The following is a 19508-nucleotide window of genomic DNA, read 5'->3' as shown; positions in this document are numbered from 1 at the left end:
ATAGATATAAACTATGTTGAGAATAATGCATTCTATGTGTTTGTTGAAATGTCTGAACGACTATGAAAATATGATTTGTGCTTGCCATGCTTGTAAACTGAGAATATATGATCGTTGTATGAGTGGCAGCTCCTTTGTGAAAGGATTTGCCCTAATGTCTGTTGGAACTAGTATATTACACGTATGTGTAATATGTAATCTAAGCGTTTGACAAAATGCCTGTATGAGTGATTGGTTGATGCTTTATAATTATGAGGGTTGTTAAAATAGCATTCTCAACTACCTTAGCTATATATATACTTTTCTTCATGTAGCTTTAATTTCAAGTGCATGTTTTATGTAGCAAATGTATATGTAGAATATCATGTTTTATGTGTTGAATAATATGCTCAAATGATATGTACGTTGGGTTTGGTTGTTAAATGCCATATGACTATCATATATACTTACTTCTTACATGTGACTGTGATTGGGACTACGACGTAGTCCAGGTAATCGATAACAATTCCTATTGGAGTGGCCGAGCTAGTCTCACCACATTTGAGGCGTTCGGTGAATCCGAGTCGTACGATGATTATCAACAGTGGTTAGTGCTCCATGTCAATTAATTCAGCATACGCTTGTACAAATCGAACTTATCAAGTAACCCGATTTGCCTACTATGTGTTTACCATGTATGAACAATACTGCTTGAACCTAAGGTACCCCTTCCCAATGTAAAGACTCGTCTCAACCATGGTACCACGATCCGCTAAGACTCATGAGACAGGCATAGTGGTATGGGACACCGTGGTCGAGCTGTTGGCCTATGCTGGGGTGACTAGCCTCCCCGTAGTGATCAGTGAGCAACCCAAACTCGTGAGCCGAATATGATGGTATGAGACACTATATTCGAGCTGTTGGCCTACATTGGCACAGCCTGGCTGTGGTCCCCAGTCGGATTGGTGACGAGCCTTTGAAAATAGACTGCCAGTTAGTAGGGCGTTAGTGGAGTGACCTCGAGCATGAAATAGGCCTACCCTGGTGCAACCTGGCTGTGGTCCCTAGTCAGGTCGGTGACAAGCCTTCGAAAATACACTGCCAGTTGGTAGGGTGTTGGTGGTAGTGACCTGAACTTGCCTATCATATGTGATTAACTAGGATTAACGACTCTAGATGGATCAATGTTGGGTCAATGATATAAATGGAGGTACCTTAGCTTCACAACCCTGTTGTATGAATAAACTTAAGTAAGAACTTGATTAACACGATCATAACATTGCATTACACGGTGCTTTGGCGAGGAAGTAGCATATATCTGGAGTGGTGCATGTCACGACCGTGAGATGAAGTTCGCAGAGGGAGTGCAGGCGAGAACATGCATCATATCATACCATCTTTGCATTAACAAGAGTATTTAGGGCTTGATTATTGTATTGCTTTATCATTACTGCTTGATTGAATTGATAACATGTTAACCTTTGTCTTATAGCTCCATTGAGTTGATCACTCACTCCCACATTTTGGGACGGTGTTTTAAAACACCAACCAAACCCTATTGTAGTTGCAGATGATGTTGAGGCTTGCGAGATAGAGCCTACCTTTTACGATGACGAGGAGTTCTCGTACATGCAACTCTCTGGCGAGCTATGTAGACCTGGAGTTGCGAATCGGGGCTACAGGGATATGAATAGATTACATTAAACTTTATCATTTTTTGTATCTTTTAGAGTTACATTTGTATTTATTTAACCTGGTGACGCTCATACTCTAAAGACTTACAATCACTTATATGCCCTATATATTTATCATAATCTTTCGCTTGCATAATTTAACTGTCTTTGGAGTATGATATGCTGATTTGGTATAATCTCCTTTCATGTCTAACGCATTAATATGGACAACATTCAATCATCATTATTTATATTGCATAAGTAATGCGTTGGAACTCGGGAGCTGAGCTTCTGCTCAACCCCCGATTTTCAAAGCGTTACAAATGCTTATATATATATATATATATATATATATATATATATATATATATATATATATATATATATATATAAATCAAAACTTTTAAAGTTAGGAATCAAACCACGATCAAGAAGTATATTTATTCCACGCTTACTCATATGACCTAGGCGTGCATGCCACAAATGTGCCAACATGAAATCCACTACAGACGTTACAACTCCACTCGATATAATATTTTCGATCAACCTGTAAAGATTTTCGCTCTATTGTGCCTTCGTAACTATGAGTGTCTCTTTAGAAACTTTCAGAACACATTCGTAGCCAGTGAATTTGCATTCGAATGCCTCAAGAGCTTCTAAAGATATCAAATTCTTCTTTAAATCCAAAGCGTATCTCGCATCAGTCAAAGTATGATCCACCTCATAATACATTATGATGTAAATCAAACAAATTATTCTCATCTTACAGGCATGATCATTGCTCATAGGAACCAGGCCACTATCATACTCGTTGTACGTAGTGAACCAATTCCGATGAGGACTCATGTGATACGATGCCCTCATATCTAAAATTCACCCGTTACACAAGTGTCCGACCTTGGACATAGACAATACGTCACAATCACTCGTGTCTTCAATGGATTCCACTGAATTGACCTCCTTTGTTGAATCATCTGATTTCTCCTTCTTCTGGGTTTTGAGATTTGTACAGTCCTTCTTCATATATCCCGTTATGCCATAATTCCAACACTTCAGCTTTCCTTTGCCCTTCGACCTACACCTCGATCGTGACTTACTCTTCTCTCGCTCAGACGATCTTTCCCTAACAATCAGTGCACCCATAGAAGGGTCTTCCCCATTGTCATTCCTTCTTTCCCTAATAATCAGTGCACCCATAGAAGTGTCTTCCCTATTGTCATTCCTTCTTAACTGCTTCGACTGAAGGGATAAAATAAAAGTATCAAGGTCCAAGGTATCCCTACCATTGCACAAAGTATCCCTATTAAGTTTATGTTTCGCTTTGCCAAATAGTGTTTGGTGTAACCCTTACTAAATTAGGAGAGCTTTCATCTACAACCTCCATAATTCAAAGTTATTTTTTCCCACGAACTTCTATCTCAAAGTTCACATTCAATACCATCAATGCCATGTCAAACTTCACATTAGTGCACCCGTAGAAGTGCTTTCCCCATTATCATTCCTTCTCAATTGCTTCGACTGAATAGATAAAATAATAGTATCAAGGTCCAAAGTATCCTTACCATGGCACAAAGTATCCCTATTAAGTTTATGTTTCGTTTTGCCAATGAGTGCTTGGTGTAACCCTTACGGAATTAGGAAGGCTTAATTTCATCTTCAATCATCATAATTCAAAGTTATTTTTTCTCACAAACTTCACATTCAATACCCTCAACGTCATGTCTCAAATTCAATCTGAAAACTCAACATATACTCTAATACCACTTGTTGGGGACATGACAAACCCTAACACAACTTGTCCGGCACGGAAGTAACCTCAGACGGAATCACACACCAAAAAAAAAAAGAGAGAGAGAAACTCAAGCAACCACAGAGAACACACAAATTTTACGTGAAAAGACCTGAAAAAAGCCACAACACCAAATGACAAACAATCCACTATGAACAGAAATTTACAATAGATGGAATAACTTACGTATGAGAAACTCTAGCTTCCCTCTCAAAACCCATAAAAAAGTGCTAAGCTCCTTTCGTTCTACCCTAATTACGTAATTAGAAGCCTACTTATACACTTTCATACGAAATTAAAAACAAAAACCCAACTTTCGCATTCTGCTCAATCGCACCTTCCATCGACCGAGACATCAATAGTCTCTCAGTCAACTGAAGCAGATCTCGTTCCAGTAAAAAAATCATAGCGTGCTTCAGTTGAACACCAAAGCACCAGAGTAAAGGCGCTCTACCAACACTATTTACACAAACAAGTGTCCACTAATCAGGGTATAGGATTGTCAAACCCATCCGATTTTTGAATTGTGAATCATCCACGGTAGTTTCCACAAGTTACTTGGTTTAACATAAGTTAATAGATGCCACGTATGATATTCCCAGTGCCTACGTTTCAAGCGTCATACACATATCATATAAGCAATGTTTGTTGGCACATGTGCCGGGTGGAAAGATGCATGAAGAGAAAGATAACCTCAGAAACCAACCATTCCCATAGAAACAAAGTGCATAGAAATAAAACACTAGTGAAAAAGAATCCAACGTTTTCAACGGTCCAAAAACACACCTCCAAGAACCATGGGACAAGTTTTCAGTACACAAGATGAATCTCCATATACAGGCCGTTGAAAATATCAATGCTGCAGCAGGGATCTGCTACAACTCATCTGTGGCTTAAGCTCATTAAAAAGAAAGAAAGAATTAAAAAACAAATGGAGCGTAATTTCTCACTGGTTCAATTACAAAAGATACAATATTCAATTGAAGAACATCCCTTACGTCGATTTGTTAAATCTCCAAACAACCCCAAGTCGTCAAATTGTAAGTTTTTCAGGTTCAAGGAAAGGGAAAGCTCAAGACTCTGTCGGCCAATCCTTTCGAATTTCAAAGCAGTAGTTGGTGTCCAAATAACACTTCCCGTCGTCGTCTACAAACTACAACAAAGAAAGGAACAGTTGAGTTTCACAACATCTTATAAATTTCTGCTCTGTTTGGATGCACAAGCGAATGGCAGAATGGAAAATATAATAAAAATAATAAAATTAGACGGCGTTCCTATTATTCATAATGGAGTAGTCCTCAAATACAGTTATGATTCTTTCGAGTTCAACTTGGAAGTAATGTGATTGTGATTTTGAACCCGAATCCACAATATGAATGCTAAGAAAATTACAATTTGGTATTTCCACTATAGGGGTCATTAGGCAGCCTGGATTTGGATTTCTGGATTTTCAAACCTGGATTTTGCATTCTTCCTATAAAATCCAAAATTTATGTTTGGCAGCCTGGATTTTGACTTAAGGGGCCTTCAAAGAGAGGAGGGAGCAGTTATGACAGTTGGGAGAAAATTGAAAATCCAAGATTTTGCACGCCACCTTTTCTCTTGGATTTAAAAGAGGGCCCTTTTGAAGATTTTCAATCCAAGTTGGATTTGAAATCTAAGAATTTGGGGTTGCCAAACATGGTTTGCGTTGAAAATCCTAAATTCCAAATACTAAATGCCCAAAATCCACGTTGGTAAACGACCCTTTACAAGATTAGACAAGTAATTGCAATTCAATTCAATGTTGTATCCAAACACACTCATAAACTATAAACCGTTACCATTTACTGACCAAGATAACTATCTTGATATCTTTCATCCATCAAGAAGGAAAAAAAAAAAAAGAGGACGTATTTCAGGAAAATAACAATCTTACTTACAGTAGTAAAGAAAATGGGCCCCAACTCAACCATGAGATTGGTTTTACATAGGTGGTGTGACCCACATGTCTACTTGTGACCGATCAATGGGAAAGCTGACCCCTTTACTTGCACAAAAGTAAGATCAGCTGGGCTCTGGATTTCATGTACCTATTTTTTTAATTATTTATAAATTTTTTCACTTACCCTTGTTCTTGCAGAATAGGAACCCCTTGCAAAGAGACCCGAAGGAGTGGTTTCTTCTGCTAGTTCATACGCGTATGGCTCTTGCTGCGGACTGAAAGTTCCCAGCATTAATCTTGTATTCTCCACTGCATGAATGAATCAGAAGACATGAAGACAAGTAGAAGAAAAAATCAGAGCATTAAGTATTCAATCAGTAATTATCAAGAAGATGCATAATGTCATTTGAAGAGGTTTGCTAATCCCACAGGCGTGTAGAGTCTGTCCATCTACATGCAGCATACAAGTGCCAATATAGTACATTTGTACGAGAACTAAGCTGCTCAATGGTATTGAAATAATGCAAAGATCTTTGCCTCAGAAGATTCCAGCTCGCAATGCAAGCCATGTGGGCCCCACTTGAGGATGCCACTGCTGATGCACATCCATGTTCTGTCCAACGATAATGACCTTCCAGAAAGGTTAAGGCGAGCATGTACGCGTCGGCTAAGCTCCTCAGGTGGGTCAAAATATGCATAGTAAACTGACAGTGAAAACAATCTTTTCCTAGCCGTCCACCTTGTTTTGTATGTTGTGGCCCACCCGTGGTGAGAAATTGCCTGATTGTTAGGCTGGAGATCTGACCATTGTTTCCAACTGGATGAAAAGCTCAATTCTTGCCCGCATGTTGTATAGTGGCCCGTTAGCCTGCATGTGATGGACGGGGCTGCCACATGCATGTGGGTTGGACACATCCATTGGAAGATAAAGAAGCAAAAAAAACAACGAATTTATAGTACTCTTTTAGGAAAGAAATATATGAGAGTTATTTATACTATACCTCTGACTCCAGTCTTCCAGACCGTATTTGTATATTTAAGCCCCGAGACAATGTTGTTGGAGACGATGAAGGAGAACTTGAGACGGTAGCGGCTTCCATCTTTGAGGGCAAATGCAAAGCCCTTGGAATTAGGAGTAAAGGGAATTGGCAAAACCACATCGGGTCGGTCAGGCGACAGGATCGTGAGGCTCGTGATCTGCACTTCCGGTTCCGCAGTCTCTGTATCAATTTGGACAGACGTATTAATTTTTTTTACATCACAGCTCAACATGACCAAACTTCATACATTATATACTAATTCATTCTCCAGCACAAGAACTCTCTGTAGGATGTAACCTATCCTAAAACTATCACCAAAACCCCCTTAAATTCAAACTTCCGGTCGGATCCTATGCTGGAGATAGTGGAACAGAGGCTTTAAAATCGGCATTATGCAAATGTAAAGCCAACAAGGAGGACTGTCATTTAAGTAAAGAATTGAATCACAGTTTTTTGAAAGAGGAATAGAAATGCCCGAAGCTTCCCTTCCATTGTGGCAGTAATATTGCTTTAAAGACCAATAAGTGTTTTCCCATTTTATAACAGCCATTATCGGGAAGAAAAGGATGTTTCATAAGAGAAGTACAACATTTGGAAAAAAGACAGATTACCAATTTCCTTAGCATTAGGAAGAAAGGAGATCGGTGAAACCAGATAAGACCGGTCGGTGGTAATATAGAAAAGCTTGAGCTATTTACTTCAAGAACAGATCACATACAGGTGACAACATGCTAACTTGTCGTGCAACCCTACCCATCCCACCAACATGCCACTTGTGAAGGGCACACATACCATGCAACCGGTAGGGCCCATTTTGACAATCACTCATCTCAAAAGTCCGGCTGATCCACTCATTAGATGGGCTGCACGTATATGTTGAGTCAGACAGTCAATTGTCTATTAGTTCCAATGGTGCCATCCCCTGTTTATCTCCATCATGGGGCCTACCTTTTGCTTGGTACAGATGTCCTACATTAGCAGCATGAAGGTGGGAATGGACAGGGCTGCTTAGCAAATTAGCATGCCATTGCCTGTAAGTGATCACTTCTCATTTACTTCTGGTTCCATGTTCTGTATCGATTATGAGAGGAGTTCTACATTACAAGCTTGAATAGGTTACAGATTCATAAGAACTTTCAAGTTCATCTCGATGATTGGATCATGCTTTATTGGTTTATCGCAAGTCACCAACAAGGACATGACTGTACCTTCAGTGGATCCATTCCAGAGTGGCCACCTGTTGGGCCATACAATGGGTGTGTATCCCTGGTACAAAAACCACAACGGTAGGACAATCCGAGCCTTCCAATTAATGAAGTTCCCACTTGAATGTGGTCCATTCACTGTTCTATGTTCCACTGGAAGCCGTTAGATCCAATAGCTAGGATTCCCTGATCAATGTGGATTTTCAGAATTGCTTGCAAGATGGACAATCTGGACTTTCAAGCATACCATGTGTATAATGGGCTGATGAAACAGAGTCCGCCTGAAAGACTTAATAGCATTGTTTGAAGACTTCCTTGGGGGTTAACAAATCCAAATCATGCACGCATCCATGGCCAAAAATGGTGAAAGACATCCAACTATTTCCTATCTCAACAATGTGGGGAAATGAGCGGAGCCATAGCTATTCGATGGACACAATTGAATATGGGTAGGATTTGAAGAAAGAGATCCCATGGTGCATGTTGTTTGCAGATGACATAGTTTTGATTGACAAGGAAAGGCATAAACACAAAGTTAGATTTATGGAGTGGTGCTCTAAAGTATTAAAAATTAGTCATAGTGAAACAGAATATATGGAGTGCAATTTTAATAACAATAGAAGTAGGAATGAGGAATTAGAAAAGATTGCTAACCAAGAAGTTTCCCAAAATGCCCACTTTCGAATATCTTAGGTTGATAATTCGTGAGTGTGGAGAGATTGAGAAGTACGTTGCCTATATAATTCAAGCCGGAGTCAGAAAGGATTTACCAAAGCTTCTAGCAGATGTTTAAAGCATCGTTGGCAGAGCTCAAACTCGAATCAACTAGGCTCGAACTCATTCGAGGAATCAGCAAACCAAACTACAAGGGGTGGAAGAAATGGAGAAAAAAACTTTGGAGTTTTATGCAATCATCATGTACCACTCAAACTGAAAGGGAAATTTTAGAGGATGGCTATAAGACCAGCCATGCTTTATGAGACAGAATATCGGGCAGTTAAGGAACAACATGTCCATGCCATGAGTGTAGCTGAAATAAGGAGGCTGAAATGGATGGGTGGCAAGACAAGGACAGATTGAATTAGAAATGAATACATTCAAGGGAATTTAGGAGTAGCATCAATAGGTAACAAGATGAGGGTAAGTAGACTTAGATAGTTTGGTCATGTGGAACGGAGACCAAAAACTATGCTGGTTATAAGGAATGAGTTGGTACAAATTGAAAGCTCTATAAGGAAAAAGAGAAGGCCAAAAAGGAGGTGGACTACATGACGTATGATCTAACTAAAGTTATGGCCTTTCATAGACTGGAATGACAGAAAAGGATTAACATAGACAACCCCAATTAAGGCTTAGATGATGATGATGACGACGACGATGATGACACAACGGCAATGAGGAATTGAATATGGGCAGAACCCATGATATCTACAAGTTGTGACCGGGACCCGCATATCCTACTCTTAGGGCACATGACTATGTCAACCACGTAGATGAGATCAAGCAGTTCATAAGACAGGCAAATGGAGTGCAGGCCCTAACATAAGAATCAGGCCGGCCTGCACGTCCCCAAGACAATCATGTTTATAAAACATTGATCAACCGTTCAACAACTACATGGTGGGGCCTTCCAAATGAAGGGCCAAGATCAAACAAGGTTGTGGCAAATTGGCTCATGTGCCCATGATTAGGCATGTGATTTGAGATGTATGCGTACCCATCATGACTTCTACCTCATTGCATTTTCAGGAAAACTGCCCATGCCCTGTTTTCCGGTCAAACAATTCCGGCGAGCCGCACATGTGACAAATGTGCACCACGTATGCAAGATCCAAACCGATCACATGACGATCATCAAAACAAAAGGGCCTCTCCTGAAAAATTGGGGCCGTAGGATAAACAGGTGACCGCCAATCTGATCCATCGGTACAAGTTCAAAAACTCATTAAACCCATTTGTGGGTAGCACCCTTAAGTAATGTAATTAACCATTTCCATCACTGTCTACAGAATAAGTCAATGCTGAAATGGGTTCTTGGGTTCTTGATCTCTATTCTTTTTTTATTCTTTTCTTTTTTTCAATGAAAAGGGAATCAATTGAAGATGGGTTTTTGGTTAGTCAAAGGAAAAGTAAACAAATAAAAGAAGAAAATAAAATTAAAAAGAAAGAAAAAGAAAAAGAAAAAAAAGGAAGAAAGAGAGAAAAAGAACATACCTCCAACAGCATTGATATCTACACTCCCAAGAAGCTGCTCCTTCCACCTCGTCAGACTCTCATCATCCTAATTTCATTTCCCATTCCCACAAAAACCCAATTTTCAGAAAATCAATTAAGAAGACAGAGAGCCTCTATTTTATAAAATAAAATAAAATAAATTTTTTTTTAAAAAAAAAACATCCTTTTCGTCATAAAACCAGTACATTTATGTACTAATCTATTTCCTAAAACCAGAAAGAAAAAGGATGTAAAAGAAAGGTGGTAGATTTGTGAGGTAGACCTTGTCCTTCTCGAGCTGTTCTTTGAGAGAGAACTGAGGACCGAGGTCGAGATTCTTGTCATCTTCGTCGGCTTCGAAATCAGTCTCTGTAGAACAGACGGAGGTGTAGCTGAGTTTCCTGGCGAGCTTCTCGAATTCTTCGTCATTGTCTTGTTCTGCATCAGAGTCGTTATGGTGCAGCTCACTCGGCTCGTTTTTCTCGCATCCGCCCTTCTCTTTTTCTTTCTCCATATCAGGATTGTTGAAGGGAATGTCCTTGGAACCAGACACAGCTCCCATTACTGCCGACATTTTTGCTAAAGAAGGAAAGAGAGAGAGGGGCAGAGAGAGAAAGCAGCTGACGAAGAAGAGGTCTTTGGAACAGGTCCTCTTGCCCTTTTTTCTCCACCAAACGAGAGAGAGAGAGAGAGAGAGAGAGAGAGGTTTGTGTGCCTTATCTGGAGGGGAAGGAGCAGTTAGAAGAGCCGCAGTTGGAGGGGAAACCGCTAAAATAAGGGGCAGGTGGCCTCGTTTTTATATAACTTCGTTTCCCTTCCTCTTTTTTTTTTTTTTTTTAATAATATAATATCAGAAAACCCCCTAAGATGTATTAGCAGAATCACAAACCGCCTAATTAATTTTTATTCTAAGAGAACCCCTCCATGTAAATATTTATTCAAAAACAACCTCTACGGTGTGCAGCCGTTAAGCCTGCAACACGGGTTCCGGTCGACCGAGCCAGGCATTCGAGTCAGGTTACGGTTGAAAATTTTCAGCCTGATTTGATATCAGGTTGGTTTGGGTTGAGCAAATTTAGATTAAGTTAGGTCAGGTTGAAAATAATAACATGTTTGGATTGGATTGGGTTAGGTTGGGTTGCGTGGGTTTAGGTTCGGCTCGAGTTGAAAATCTTTGGTTGAAATTTCCCTGGAGTGCGGTTGTAAATTAAGTCCAGTTGAGTCAGGTCAAGCTCAAATTGACCCACCCGACCACCTGAGTTGCACTCTTAGCAGCCATGCCTTCTAGTTGAATTAGACAATTTTACTTTCAATATTCACCACTCAGATGTTTTATAACTTTAAGATTACTTTGTTACTCTGGTAGAATGTGATGGATGATACTCAGAAAATTAAAAATTAGTCAAAATTTACTTAAATGGCATTTAAGTAATATAAATGAACTGTCCAAATTTTGAGAACCAATGTAGATGTATCAAGAGAAAAATAATTTTTGCACTACATTTTTATTTCAATGGGGTCCACAATTTAATATACATCACTTTCACCATTTTTAAGTGCCTGTATATCAATCATTACACAAAGTTGGAGTATCAAATAACTTCCCACGCTTTTAAGAGGTTTGATAAAATATATTCCTTTGATAGCCATTTGATTTAAGTAGCGTGTGATGGATGATACTCCGAAAATAAGAAATTAATTAAAATTTACTTAAATGGCATTTAAGTAATATAAATGAACTGTCTAAAATTTGAGAACCAGTTTAGATATATAAAGAGATAAAAATTACTATCTAAGTCATCAAAATATTAAATTGTTAGACATTATTTAAAAATTAAAAATCAAAAGTATCCAATGGTCTTATTTTAAGAAATAAGCATCCACCAATAAGAAGATAGGATTGTTCAACCAACATAATTTTTGTACTATATTTTAATCTCAATGGGGTCCACAATTTAGTTTTTTAATTTAGTTTAATTTACATCATTTTCACCATTTCTAAGTGCCTGTATATCAGGCATCACATAAAGTCGGAGTATCAAATAACTCCCCAAACATTTAAAAGGTTTGCTAAAATATATCCCTTTGATAGCCATTTAATTTGGGATTATATTTAGTGATATTGATTACAACTGTCTTAGTGCAGTCCATGCAGACCAATAAAATACCGCCATGTATTAGTACTATGTACGAAATAAAGTGGCTTAAAGTGCTTCCTCAAAATTCTTTAAGAATGAAATGTCATAAAATTTTAAACTAACGGCTCAAAATGTAATAATCAAAGAGCTATCCATATTCAACAGGTAAATGTAAATAATCAGATGACTTAATTAATCCAGCCAAAAACTTTATTAGTTATCTTTAATCATCAGTGAAGTCCACATTATAAGCAGTTTGGATCACAGAACACAACCTTAGATCCAAGGACCAGAGGTGAGGATGTGTTCGAATATTATGCTACAAAAATCCAGACCATGGACAGCCATTGGATGTAGGGTCATACTCATCTAAATGATTAATGAGATGGGCCATTCATGAAAACTTTAGAATCTCTTTTCTTAAAGATTTCCAAGGCAGCTATGGTCAATGATAACACCTGTTATAAAAACCATTACAATAATGATAACATGGCTCCCAATCCACACACAGTCACTTGTGTGAGTTTGTGAGGTTGGTAAGGGCTTGCTAAGCTCACGTGCACGTGCCACATTGCTCATGCACAAGCCATATATGTTCCAGCATGGCATGTAGGTCCCAGATCTCATCCATCTATACCCTAGCCGAGGAGTCAGGTTGATCCAATGGTCAAATGGACCATAATTTTATTTTATTTTAAATGTACAGCTCTGATATATTGTGGCCCACTTGAGTTATGAGATGGCCTGATTTATATGCCAGGTCTAAACCATGTATGTGATCACCTTATGGTAAGCTTAGACATCACATGTGTCAATTATGGCACACGTGCCTGTAGGTGGATTTGTACGGCTCCCACACCTGTGGAATCATCAAACCTCCACGCACTTAAAAAGTAACACTGTACATCCCAAAAACAGCACGTGTGTGAGAAACATGGGATGTTCATTAAGTTAGTTATCTATGAACATGCCCTGGCCCAAAAAAGAATATTGGTCCATCAATTAGTCAGATTGCACTTCTATTAGAAGAAAATGGGCAGGTAGGAAATAAAAATAAAAATCAAAGCCGTTTGGCAGGTTGTTGATGGATTGTATCTCTGACATTGATCAAGTAAGCCAACCATCCACACCACGGGAAGAGGTGAGAATTGAAAGCTTACCACTGAAAACTCTCTGTGACACGGAAGTTTTGGATCAAGCTGATATTTATGTTTACCCTTCGTACAGGTCTACGTGACCTTAGGAACGGGTTGAATGGGAAATAAACATCACAACGGGCCATAAAGAAGATTGCAATGGTAGGAATTCAATCCTCATTGCTTCCCGTATTGTGGTCTACTTAGCCTTATCCTTATATCTCTCTCTTTTTCAGGCTCATGCCTTAAAATAACCAGTGAAAGTAGATGGACGGCATGGATAAAATATATACATCACGGTGGACCACAAAGCCCCTTACAGGACCGTCCGTCTCTAGCTAGGTCGTGCTGACGTGAGATTAGGTCCTGATCGAAAAAAGTAAAATGGGTCCCACAAAGCAGACCGCGCTTGTAAATTTCGACGGTCAAAATAGTACGTGTGCCACTCTGCTTTTTAGTACATCGCATGAGTTACCATGTTTAAAACGATTGTGACTCTTAAACCATATGTACGTTGCATTTCCATGGTAATCTGGACCGTCCAATTCACTGACCGTATTAATTGACTAGAATTCCTTGATCTGTGGACATTTAATTTTTCTTTTATAGTATGGACCATTTGCCATTTTACTCTAAACCAATCATTTAATGGCCATTAATTAATTGGCTAAAATTTCTTGATCTGTGTGATTTTATACATATACTACATTTTAAGCATGCCCCGCAATTTAAACGGTCTAAATGCCTCGTATGAATGGCACGTGTGAGAGTTGGGAGTCTCCGGAGCATTCGGTTACTCGTGGAAAGGTGAATATGATAAAATTTTAAAAAGGATAAAAAGCTTAACGGCATCTCCTCCTCACGCCAACGGCTCTTTCTGAACGAATATTGATAAAGAGGGTTTTCTGGAATGAAAATATAATTCGAGGGTTTCCTCTCTTAAGTAATTTTTGTGAAGGAGCTTTTTGTAAAATTTCCATCTTTTGGATGCAGGGGACTGATATGATAGAATCACCCTATCACCGTACACGTGGAGTTAAATTGTGGAGCCTACCATGGGATGGTCTATGGCTTAGTGGCCTACAAATGGAAGTAAACGCAAAAAGATCAACGGTGAGGATGGTTAGGATTGTCCTATTACTCTGCTTTCTGAACCATGGGCACCGTTGTGAAAAAAACCACAGTGGACGCACCAGATAACTTGTTAATGATTTCTTGGGGCGGTGAAATGTAGATTTATCCTATCATTTGTATCTATATTTATATATCCTTACACGACGGGAATACCACGTGGCGGGCTTGTTCACGAGATGGAGAAGGTGCAAGACCGAGAGGTAATTACCTGAGTAATACGTTAGTAGGTGTTACATTTGCAGTGGGCCCACCTCGATGTATGTGTTTTACATCCATGCCGTCCATCAATTTTTGCCAATCAATTTAAGGAATGGTCACAAAAATAAATCAGATCCAAATCTCAAGTGAGCTACACTATAGGAAATAATAGTCATTGAATGCCAATGGGTAAAAACTCCCTGCTGAGATGAAAGGAAAACACAAATGTCATCCTGATCCAAAACTTTTGTAGTACACATAAGTTTTTTTTAAATGGTAAGTGTTGATGCGAAAATCTGATTAGCCTTCTCTGGACAAAGGAGACCCTGACTAATGCAAGGGACCCTCTGATGCCTAAGTCAGATAAGGAATCTGAGTCCGGTCGAGTAATGAATTTTAGGGTAGATATTGTGTGTACCTTTCACTACTAGACGTGCTCCTATTTATAGTTGAGGAGATGCAGTGATGTAGAGGTGATCTCCCTATTTAGCAGGGGCATACTGTAAAGAGATTCGGATCCCAAATACATGGGGAAATTTTTCGAGATCGTTGGCAAAGATCTCGAGATCCCGAGCATGTCGTGGATATCCCCCGAGATCTTTAGAAAAGGTCCGAGCAGATCTCTCTTAGATGAGATCTAGTTGTTCAGAATCAGCGGAGATGTACAATGCGAGACCAAGGTGGTCTTGGCCGACTTGGCCTAGAGGTAGTATGTACTTGGGGTCCGACGTAATCCTTTCGGCAAGTAGTTAGGTCTCCTATGATGTTGCGTAGATCGGCCTGTTTCCCGATCTGCTGCGAGAGACTGAGCTTGTCCTTGGTTTTTGCTCGGCCTGGGGCCGAGTGGTGGATCCCATTTAGGTTCATTGTTATCTGACTTGGCAAAGTACACAAGGGTCTGACCTGACCTATGATTCTTGGTGGACCTATTTTCCCATAACAGTAGGTATTTAAACATTACTGTGTGATCCACTTGAGATTTGGATCTGCTTTATTTTTGAAAATGTGATTTTTTTTAAAAAAAAAAAAAAGAGTTAAAAATTAATAAATGGACATGGATATGCAACGTATACATCAAAGTGGGTCTACCCATTAATTTATTAGCCGGTAACATCGAATCCGTTCTCTCCATAACCAGAATAGTTTAGATGGTTGAGACCCATATTCAACTGTACATGTGGCCCTGTATTTGACGCTGCTAGTAAGAAAAGAGGCCGTAATCGTCCACAACGCGTCTTTTACTGAGCCGGGTAAATCACCCAAGCTCTCTTGGGCCCACCTGCTGTATACGTGAAATCCACTCCATCCAATCAGGTGAGGACCCTTATTTTCACCATTACCATTAGATCATCCACGTAAAAACTGATATGGGCCACACCAATTAGAATAATGTGACTCCTCAAACTTCTAACTTCAAGTGGTATAGCCCCCTAAGTTTTGGATTATGATATGTGAGTCATACTTGATGAAAGGCTTTGATGAAATATGCACCTCGTGGTCGCCCTACCCAAAAACCTATGGTTGATGTCCAATCCCATTATTCCCTATTGTTTGGCCCACCTACATTGTTAATATGGCTATTCTTAGACCCCCACGACCTACCATTGGGAGCTAGAGGTGGGCATCGGACCGAGTCGGATCGGATTGTGCCTAACCCGATTCTGTCCGAGATCTAAATACGCTGACCCGAACTCGTTCCAATCCGGGGCCGGATCTGGGACATGCCATCTGATCAGATCTGACACCTTGTTGGCTTGACCCGAACCGAGTTCGACTCGGCCAGGGAAACCGAGTCAGATCTGATAAGGTACGATACTGATCAGATTTTTTAACAGTGAAAATCATTATCCTCGTTGTTATTTTCGGTGTGGTCCATTTGAGCTTCAGATATGATTCATTTTTTTTACCGAATGCTCTAAAATGATCATGAAAAACGGTTAAACGGTATAGATATAATAAATACATCATTGTGGGGCCCATGTTGAATTCGTTTGAACCATTCGTACAACGCTCAACGTTTAAAAGTTACAACTGTTTACAGCTGTGAATGGCGTCAGTAGGACTGTCCCTTGCATTGGTAGTACACGGTATTGACATCACGTTAGCAAGTTAGGTGGGTTTGATCATGGTACATGTGTTATATCAAAACTGTCCATCCATTTTTCGAGCTTATTTTATGGCTTGAGACGAAAAATAAGATAGATCTAACTATTAAGTGGGCCACACTGAAAGAAGCAGTGAATATTAAACGTCTATCATTGAAACCCTTTTTGGGTCGCCTTTTTTTGTATAATGCTCTAAATTAATCTATAAATATATGTGAACGGTGTAGATATAATAAAAACATCACTATGGGGCCATATAACGTTGATCTCCTTTGAATAGAGTAGCATCGTCTTGGCACGACACGTACCTACACCTAGGTTGAAAGCCAGCTATGTAGTAGCTGTGTGCAGTGTGCGGTACACAGCAAATCATTTTGCTATTGTACACAGCAATCTCAGTTGGGGCCCACCTTGAATGCATGTGATGTATCCATGTCGTCCATTCATTTTTGCATATCATTTTAGTGGTTGAACCGAAAATTGATGTATATCCAAAGCTCAAGCGGACCATACCACAGGAAAAGGTAGAAGTATCAAAAGAACTACTCCGAATTAGGTAGGATTGGATCTGTTCGGATCCATTCGGATTGGTTTTTGGGTCGGGTCGAGTCGGATCAGGGCCAATCCGAATTCGACCCGAAAAGATTTCGGATTTGGATGGGGCTACCCGATCAGCACTGATCCAGATCGTCGAATCGGGTCTGATCGGGTCGGATCCACCGGATCGGATCTATTTTGCCCAGCTCTATTGGGAGCACACCTGATGAACAGAGTACATATTTGACACAACATAGTCGGCCCACAAAGCTTAGGTGTCTTTAAACAAGTGTATCAGAGAATCCAATGTTGGGGAACCATGGAAGTACATAGAGATGAATCAAGCAAAGTAGTACTTTAATCACACAATCAAACTTCAAAAACAAATAAACCGAATTTTACGTGGAAAATTCTTGCGGAAAAAAAAAAACATGATATAAAATAACAATAATGCACTATGAAAACAAAAAATTACAAGAGATAGACTACCGATTGGAACAAGCCTCGAATCTACTCATCAAGCCCAAGCTATGCTCTTGAAACCTTCATGAACAAATCTAGAAAACCTATAACACCCCTATATACTTCCAAGTCTTGATTACACCTGATATATAGCCCCATATAGTATCACATATCGAAATATGAATCAAATCCTACACTTACGTAATTCTGCGTACGTGCTCAATGGCACTTTCGATGGCATCAAGTAAAACGCCAAAATATTCCAACGACAAAACATCGATTTTCTGAATTTTTTCGATGGCATTGAGCATCTATCGATAGCATCAACATCTACTCGATGACATTGAGTGGTTTGTCAATGTTATCGACAAACCTTGTTGTTTACATATTTAAGACATCAATAACAATCAATTCAAAAGTTCAGCAGCCAATAACGAGCATTTAACATATGCAAATCGTATTGTGTGTATAGGGTTCATACAGTGGCCATCAGTAAAGTTTCAACAATGTCATATAAACATCATGGCCAGTGGTAGAAAGGTTTCTACAATGGGCATCTTTATTCCCATTACTTTTCATGGCATGACTCACTTGACTTTTGCTTTTATCTCATTTTTGCACTCATATCTTGAAATGAGGTGACAACTAAAAAAACCTTTAGCCTGGCCTATGGGCAATTTTCGTTCACATTAGACCAATGAATTATATAAAGGGGTTGTTTGGATGCTTGTAATTGGATTATACCGAAATCAAAATCGCATGTTAAAATGTGAATTGAAATCCTTAGTCCTATTTGGATGCCTATAAGTAAAATACAGTACTGAACTTTCCATCTTTTGTGTAATCAGTTTTTTCAAAAAGTCCTTCAAAAGGATATATATATATATATATATATATATATATATATATATATATATATATATATATATATATATATATATATATATATATATCTATATATTTCCTGCGCACGGTACCACATGAGATATTTTGTGCACCAACCAACACAAGTAAAAATGGATGGGCTAGGATTAGGCTCTACCATGATACATTCATGAAATCCACCTCGATCATTAGGTCTGTGATAGAAATTTAGTATTATGTCTTAAAAATTAGATAGATTCGTGATTCATATCAGTCACACCAAGTGAAACTGTTTGGATAGTTGGCATCCCCTACACTGCTTTTGCTCATGTGGCCCACTATTATTTTAAATGTGGTTGATCTTTTATCCCTATAACTAAATTATTGTCACACACCTTATGGATGGAGCAGATTCAAATAAACATCAAGGTGGACCAACCCCTAGCCGATTTAGTAGTGGTTGGGATGCGTTGGAGACATGAATTGCATGCCGACCCTGTCAGTAACTAACAACCTTATTACTGGCTAGTGCTAGTGGGCCAAATGATGATGTATATATTTAATCCAAGATGTCCATCCATTTTTCTAGCTCAAATTATGGCATGATCCCAAAAATGCATAAGATCCGAATTTAAATCGGACCACACCACATGAAAGTAGTGGTGATTAAACAGATTAAATGACCATCATTAAAAATTCTTAAGTACAATTTATCTGCCATCCAACCTATTGATTAGTTCATAGAGACTTGGATGAAGGAAAAACACAAATATCAGCTTGATCCAAAGCTTATATTGGTCCAAAGAATTTTTTAATGGTGGGCTTTCTAGCAATCTTTCTTGTGGCATGGTCCACTTGATATTTGGATCTAACTCATTTTTTGGAACATGCCATACATTCAACTGGAAAAATAGATGGACGATTCGGATTAAACACATATATCATTGTTGGGCCGACTAGCACCAACTAGTTGTTAGGTGGCTGATGGCCAGCACAGCATCTAATCCACAGCTTAGGACAACATCCCAACCAATACTGGGTCAACTAGAGGTGGGCCCACCTTGACATGTATGTAAAATCCACTCCAACCATAATGGGTCAATATAATAC

General features: G+C 39.2%; 1 protein-coding gene across 1 annotated transcript; it reads right to left on the bottom strand.

Moving 5' to 3' along the window:
- Positions 1-4184: 4184 nt before the first annotated feature.
- On the bottom strand, positions 4185-10597 carry LOC131239721 (rho GDP-dissociation inhibitor 1-like). The gene is made up of 5 exons (XM_058237559.1): positions 10108-10597; positions 9825-9891; positions 6367-6585; positions 5550-5674; positions 4185-4594 (listed from the first exon to the last, which is right to left on the bottom strand). The coding sequence occupies exons 1-5, from the start codon at positions 10396-10398 to the stop codon at positions 4514-4516; spliced, it is 783 nt and encodes a 260-aa protein (XP_058093542.1). The 5' UTR covers positions 10399-10597; the 3' UTR covers positions 4185-4513.
- Between the last annotated feature and the right edge of the window lie 8911 nt (positions 10598-19508).

This window comes from Magnolia sinica, chromosome 3 (genome assembly GCF_029962835.1).
Source record: "Magnolia sinica isolate HGM2019 chromosome 3, MsV1, whole genome shotgun sequence".
Lineage (NCBI taxonomy): Eukaryota > Viridiplantae > Streptophyta > Magnoliopsida > Magnoliales > Magnoliaceae > Magnolia > Magnolia sinica.
The sequence above is the reverse complement of the archived record's forward strand: the minus strand, read 5'-3'. Positions and strand labels throughout refer to the sequence as shown.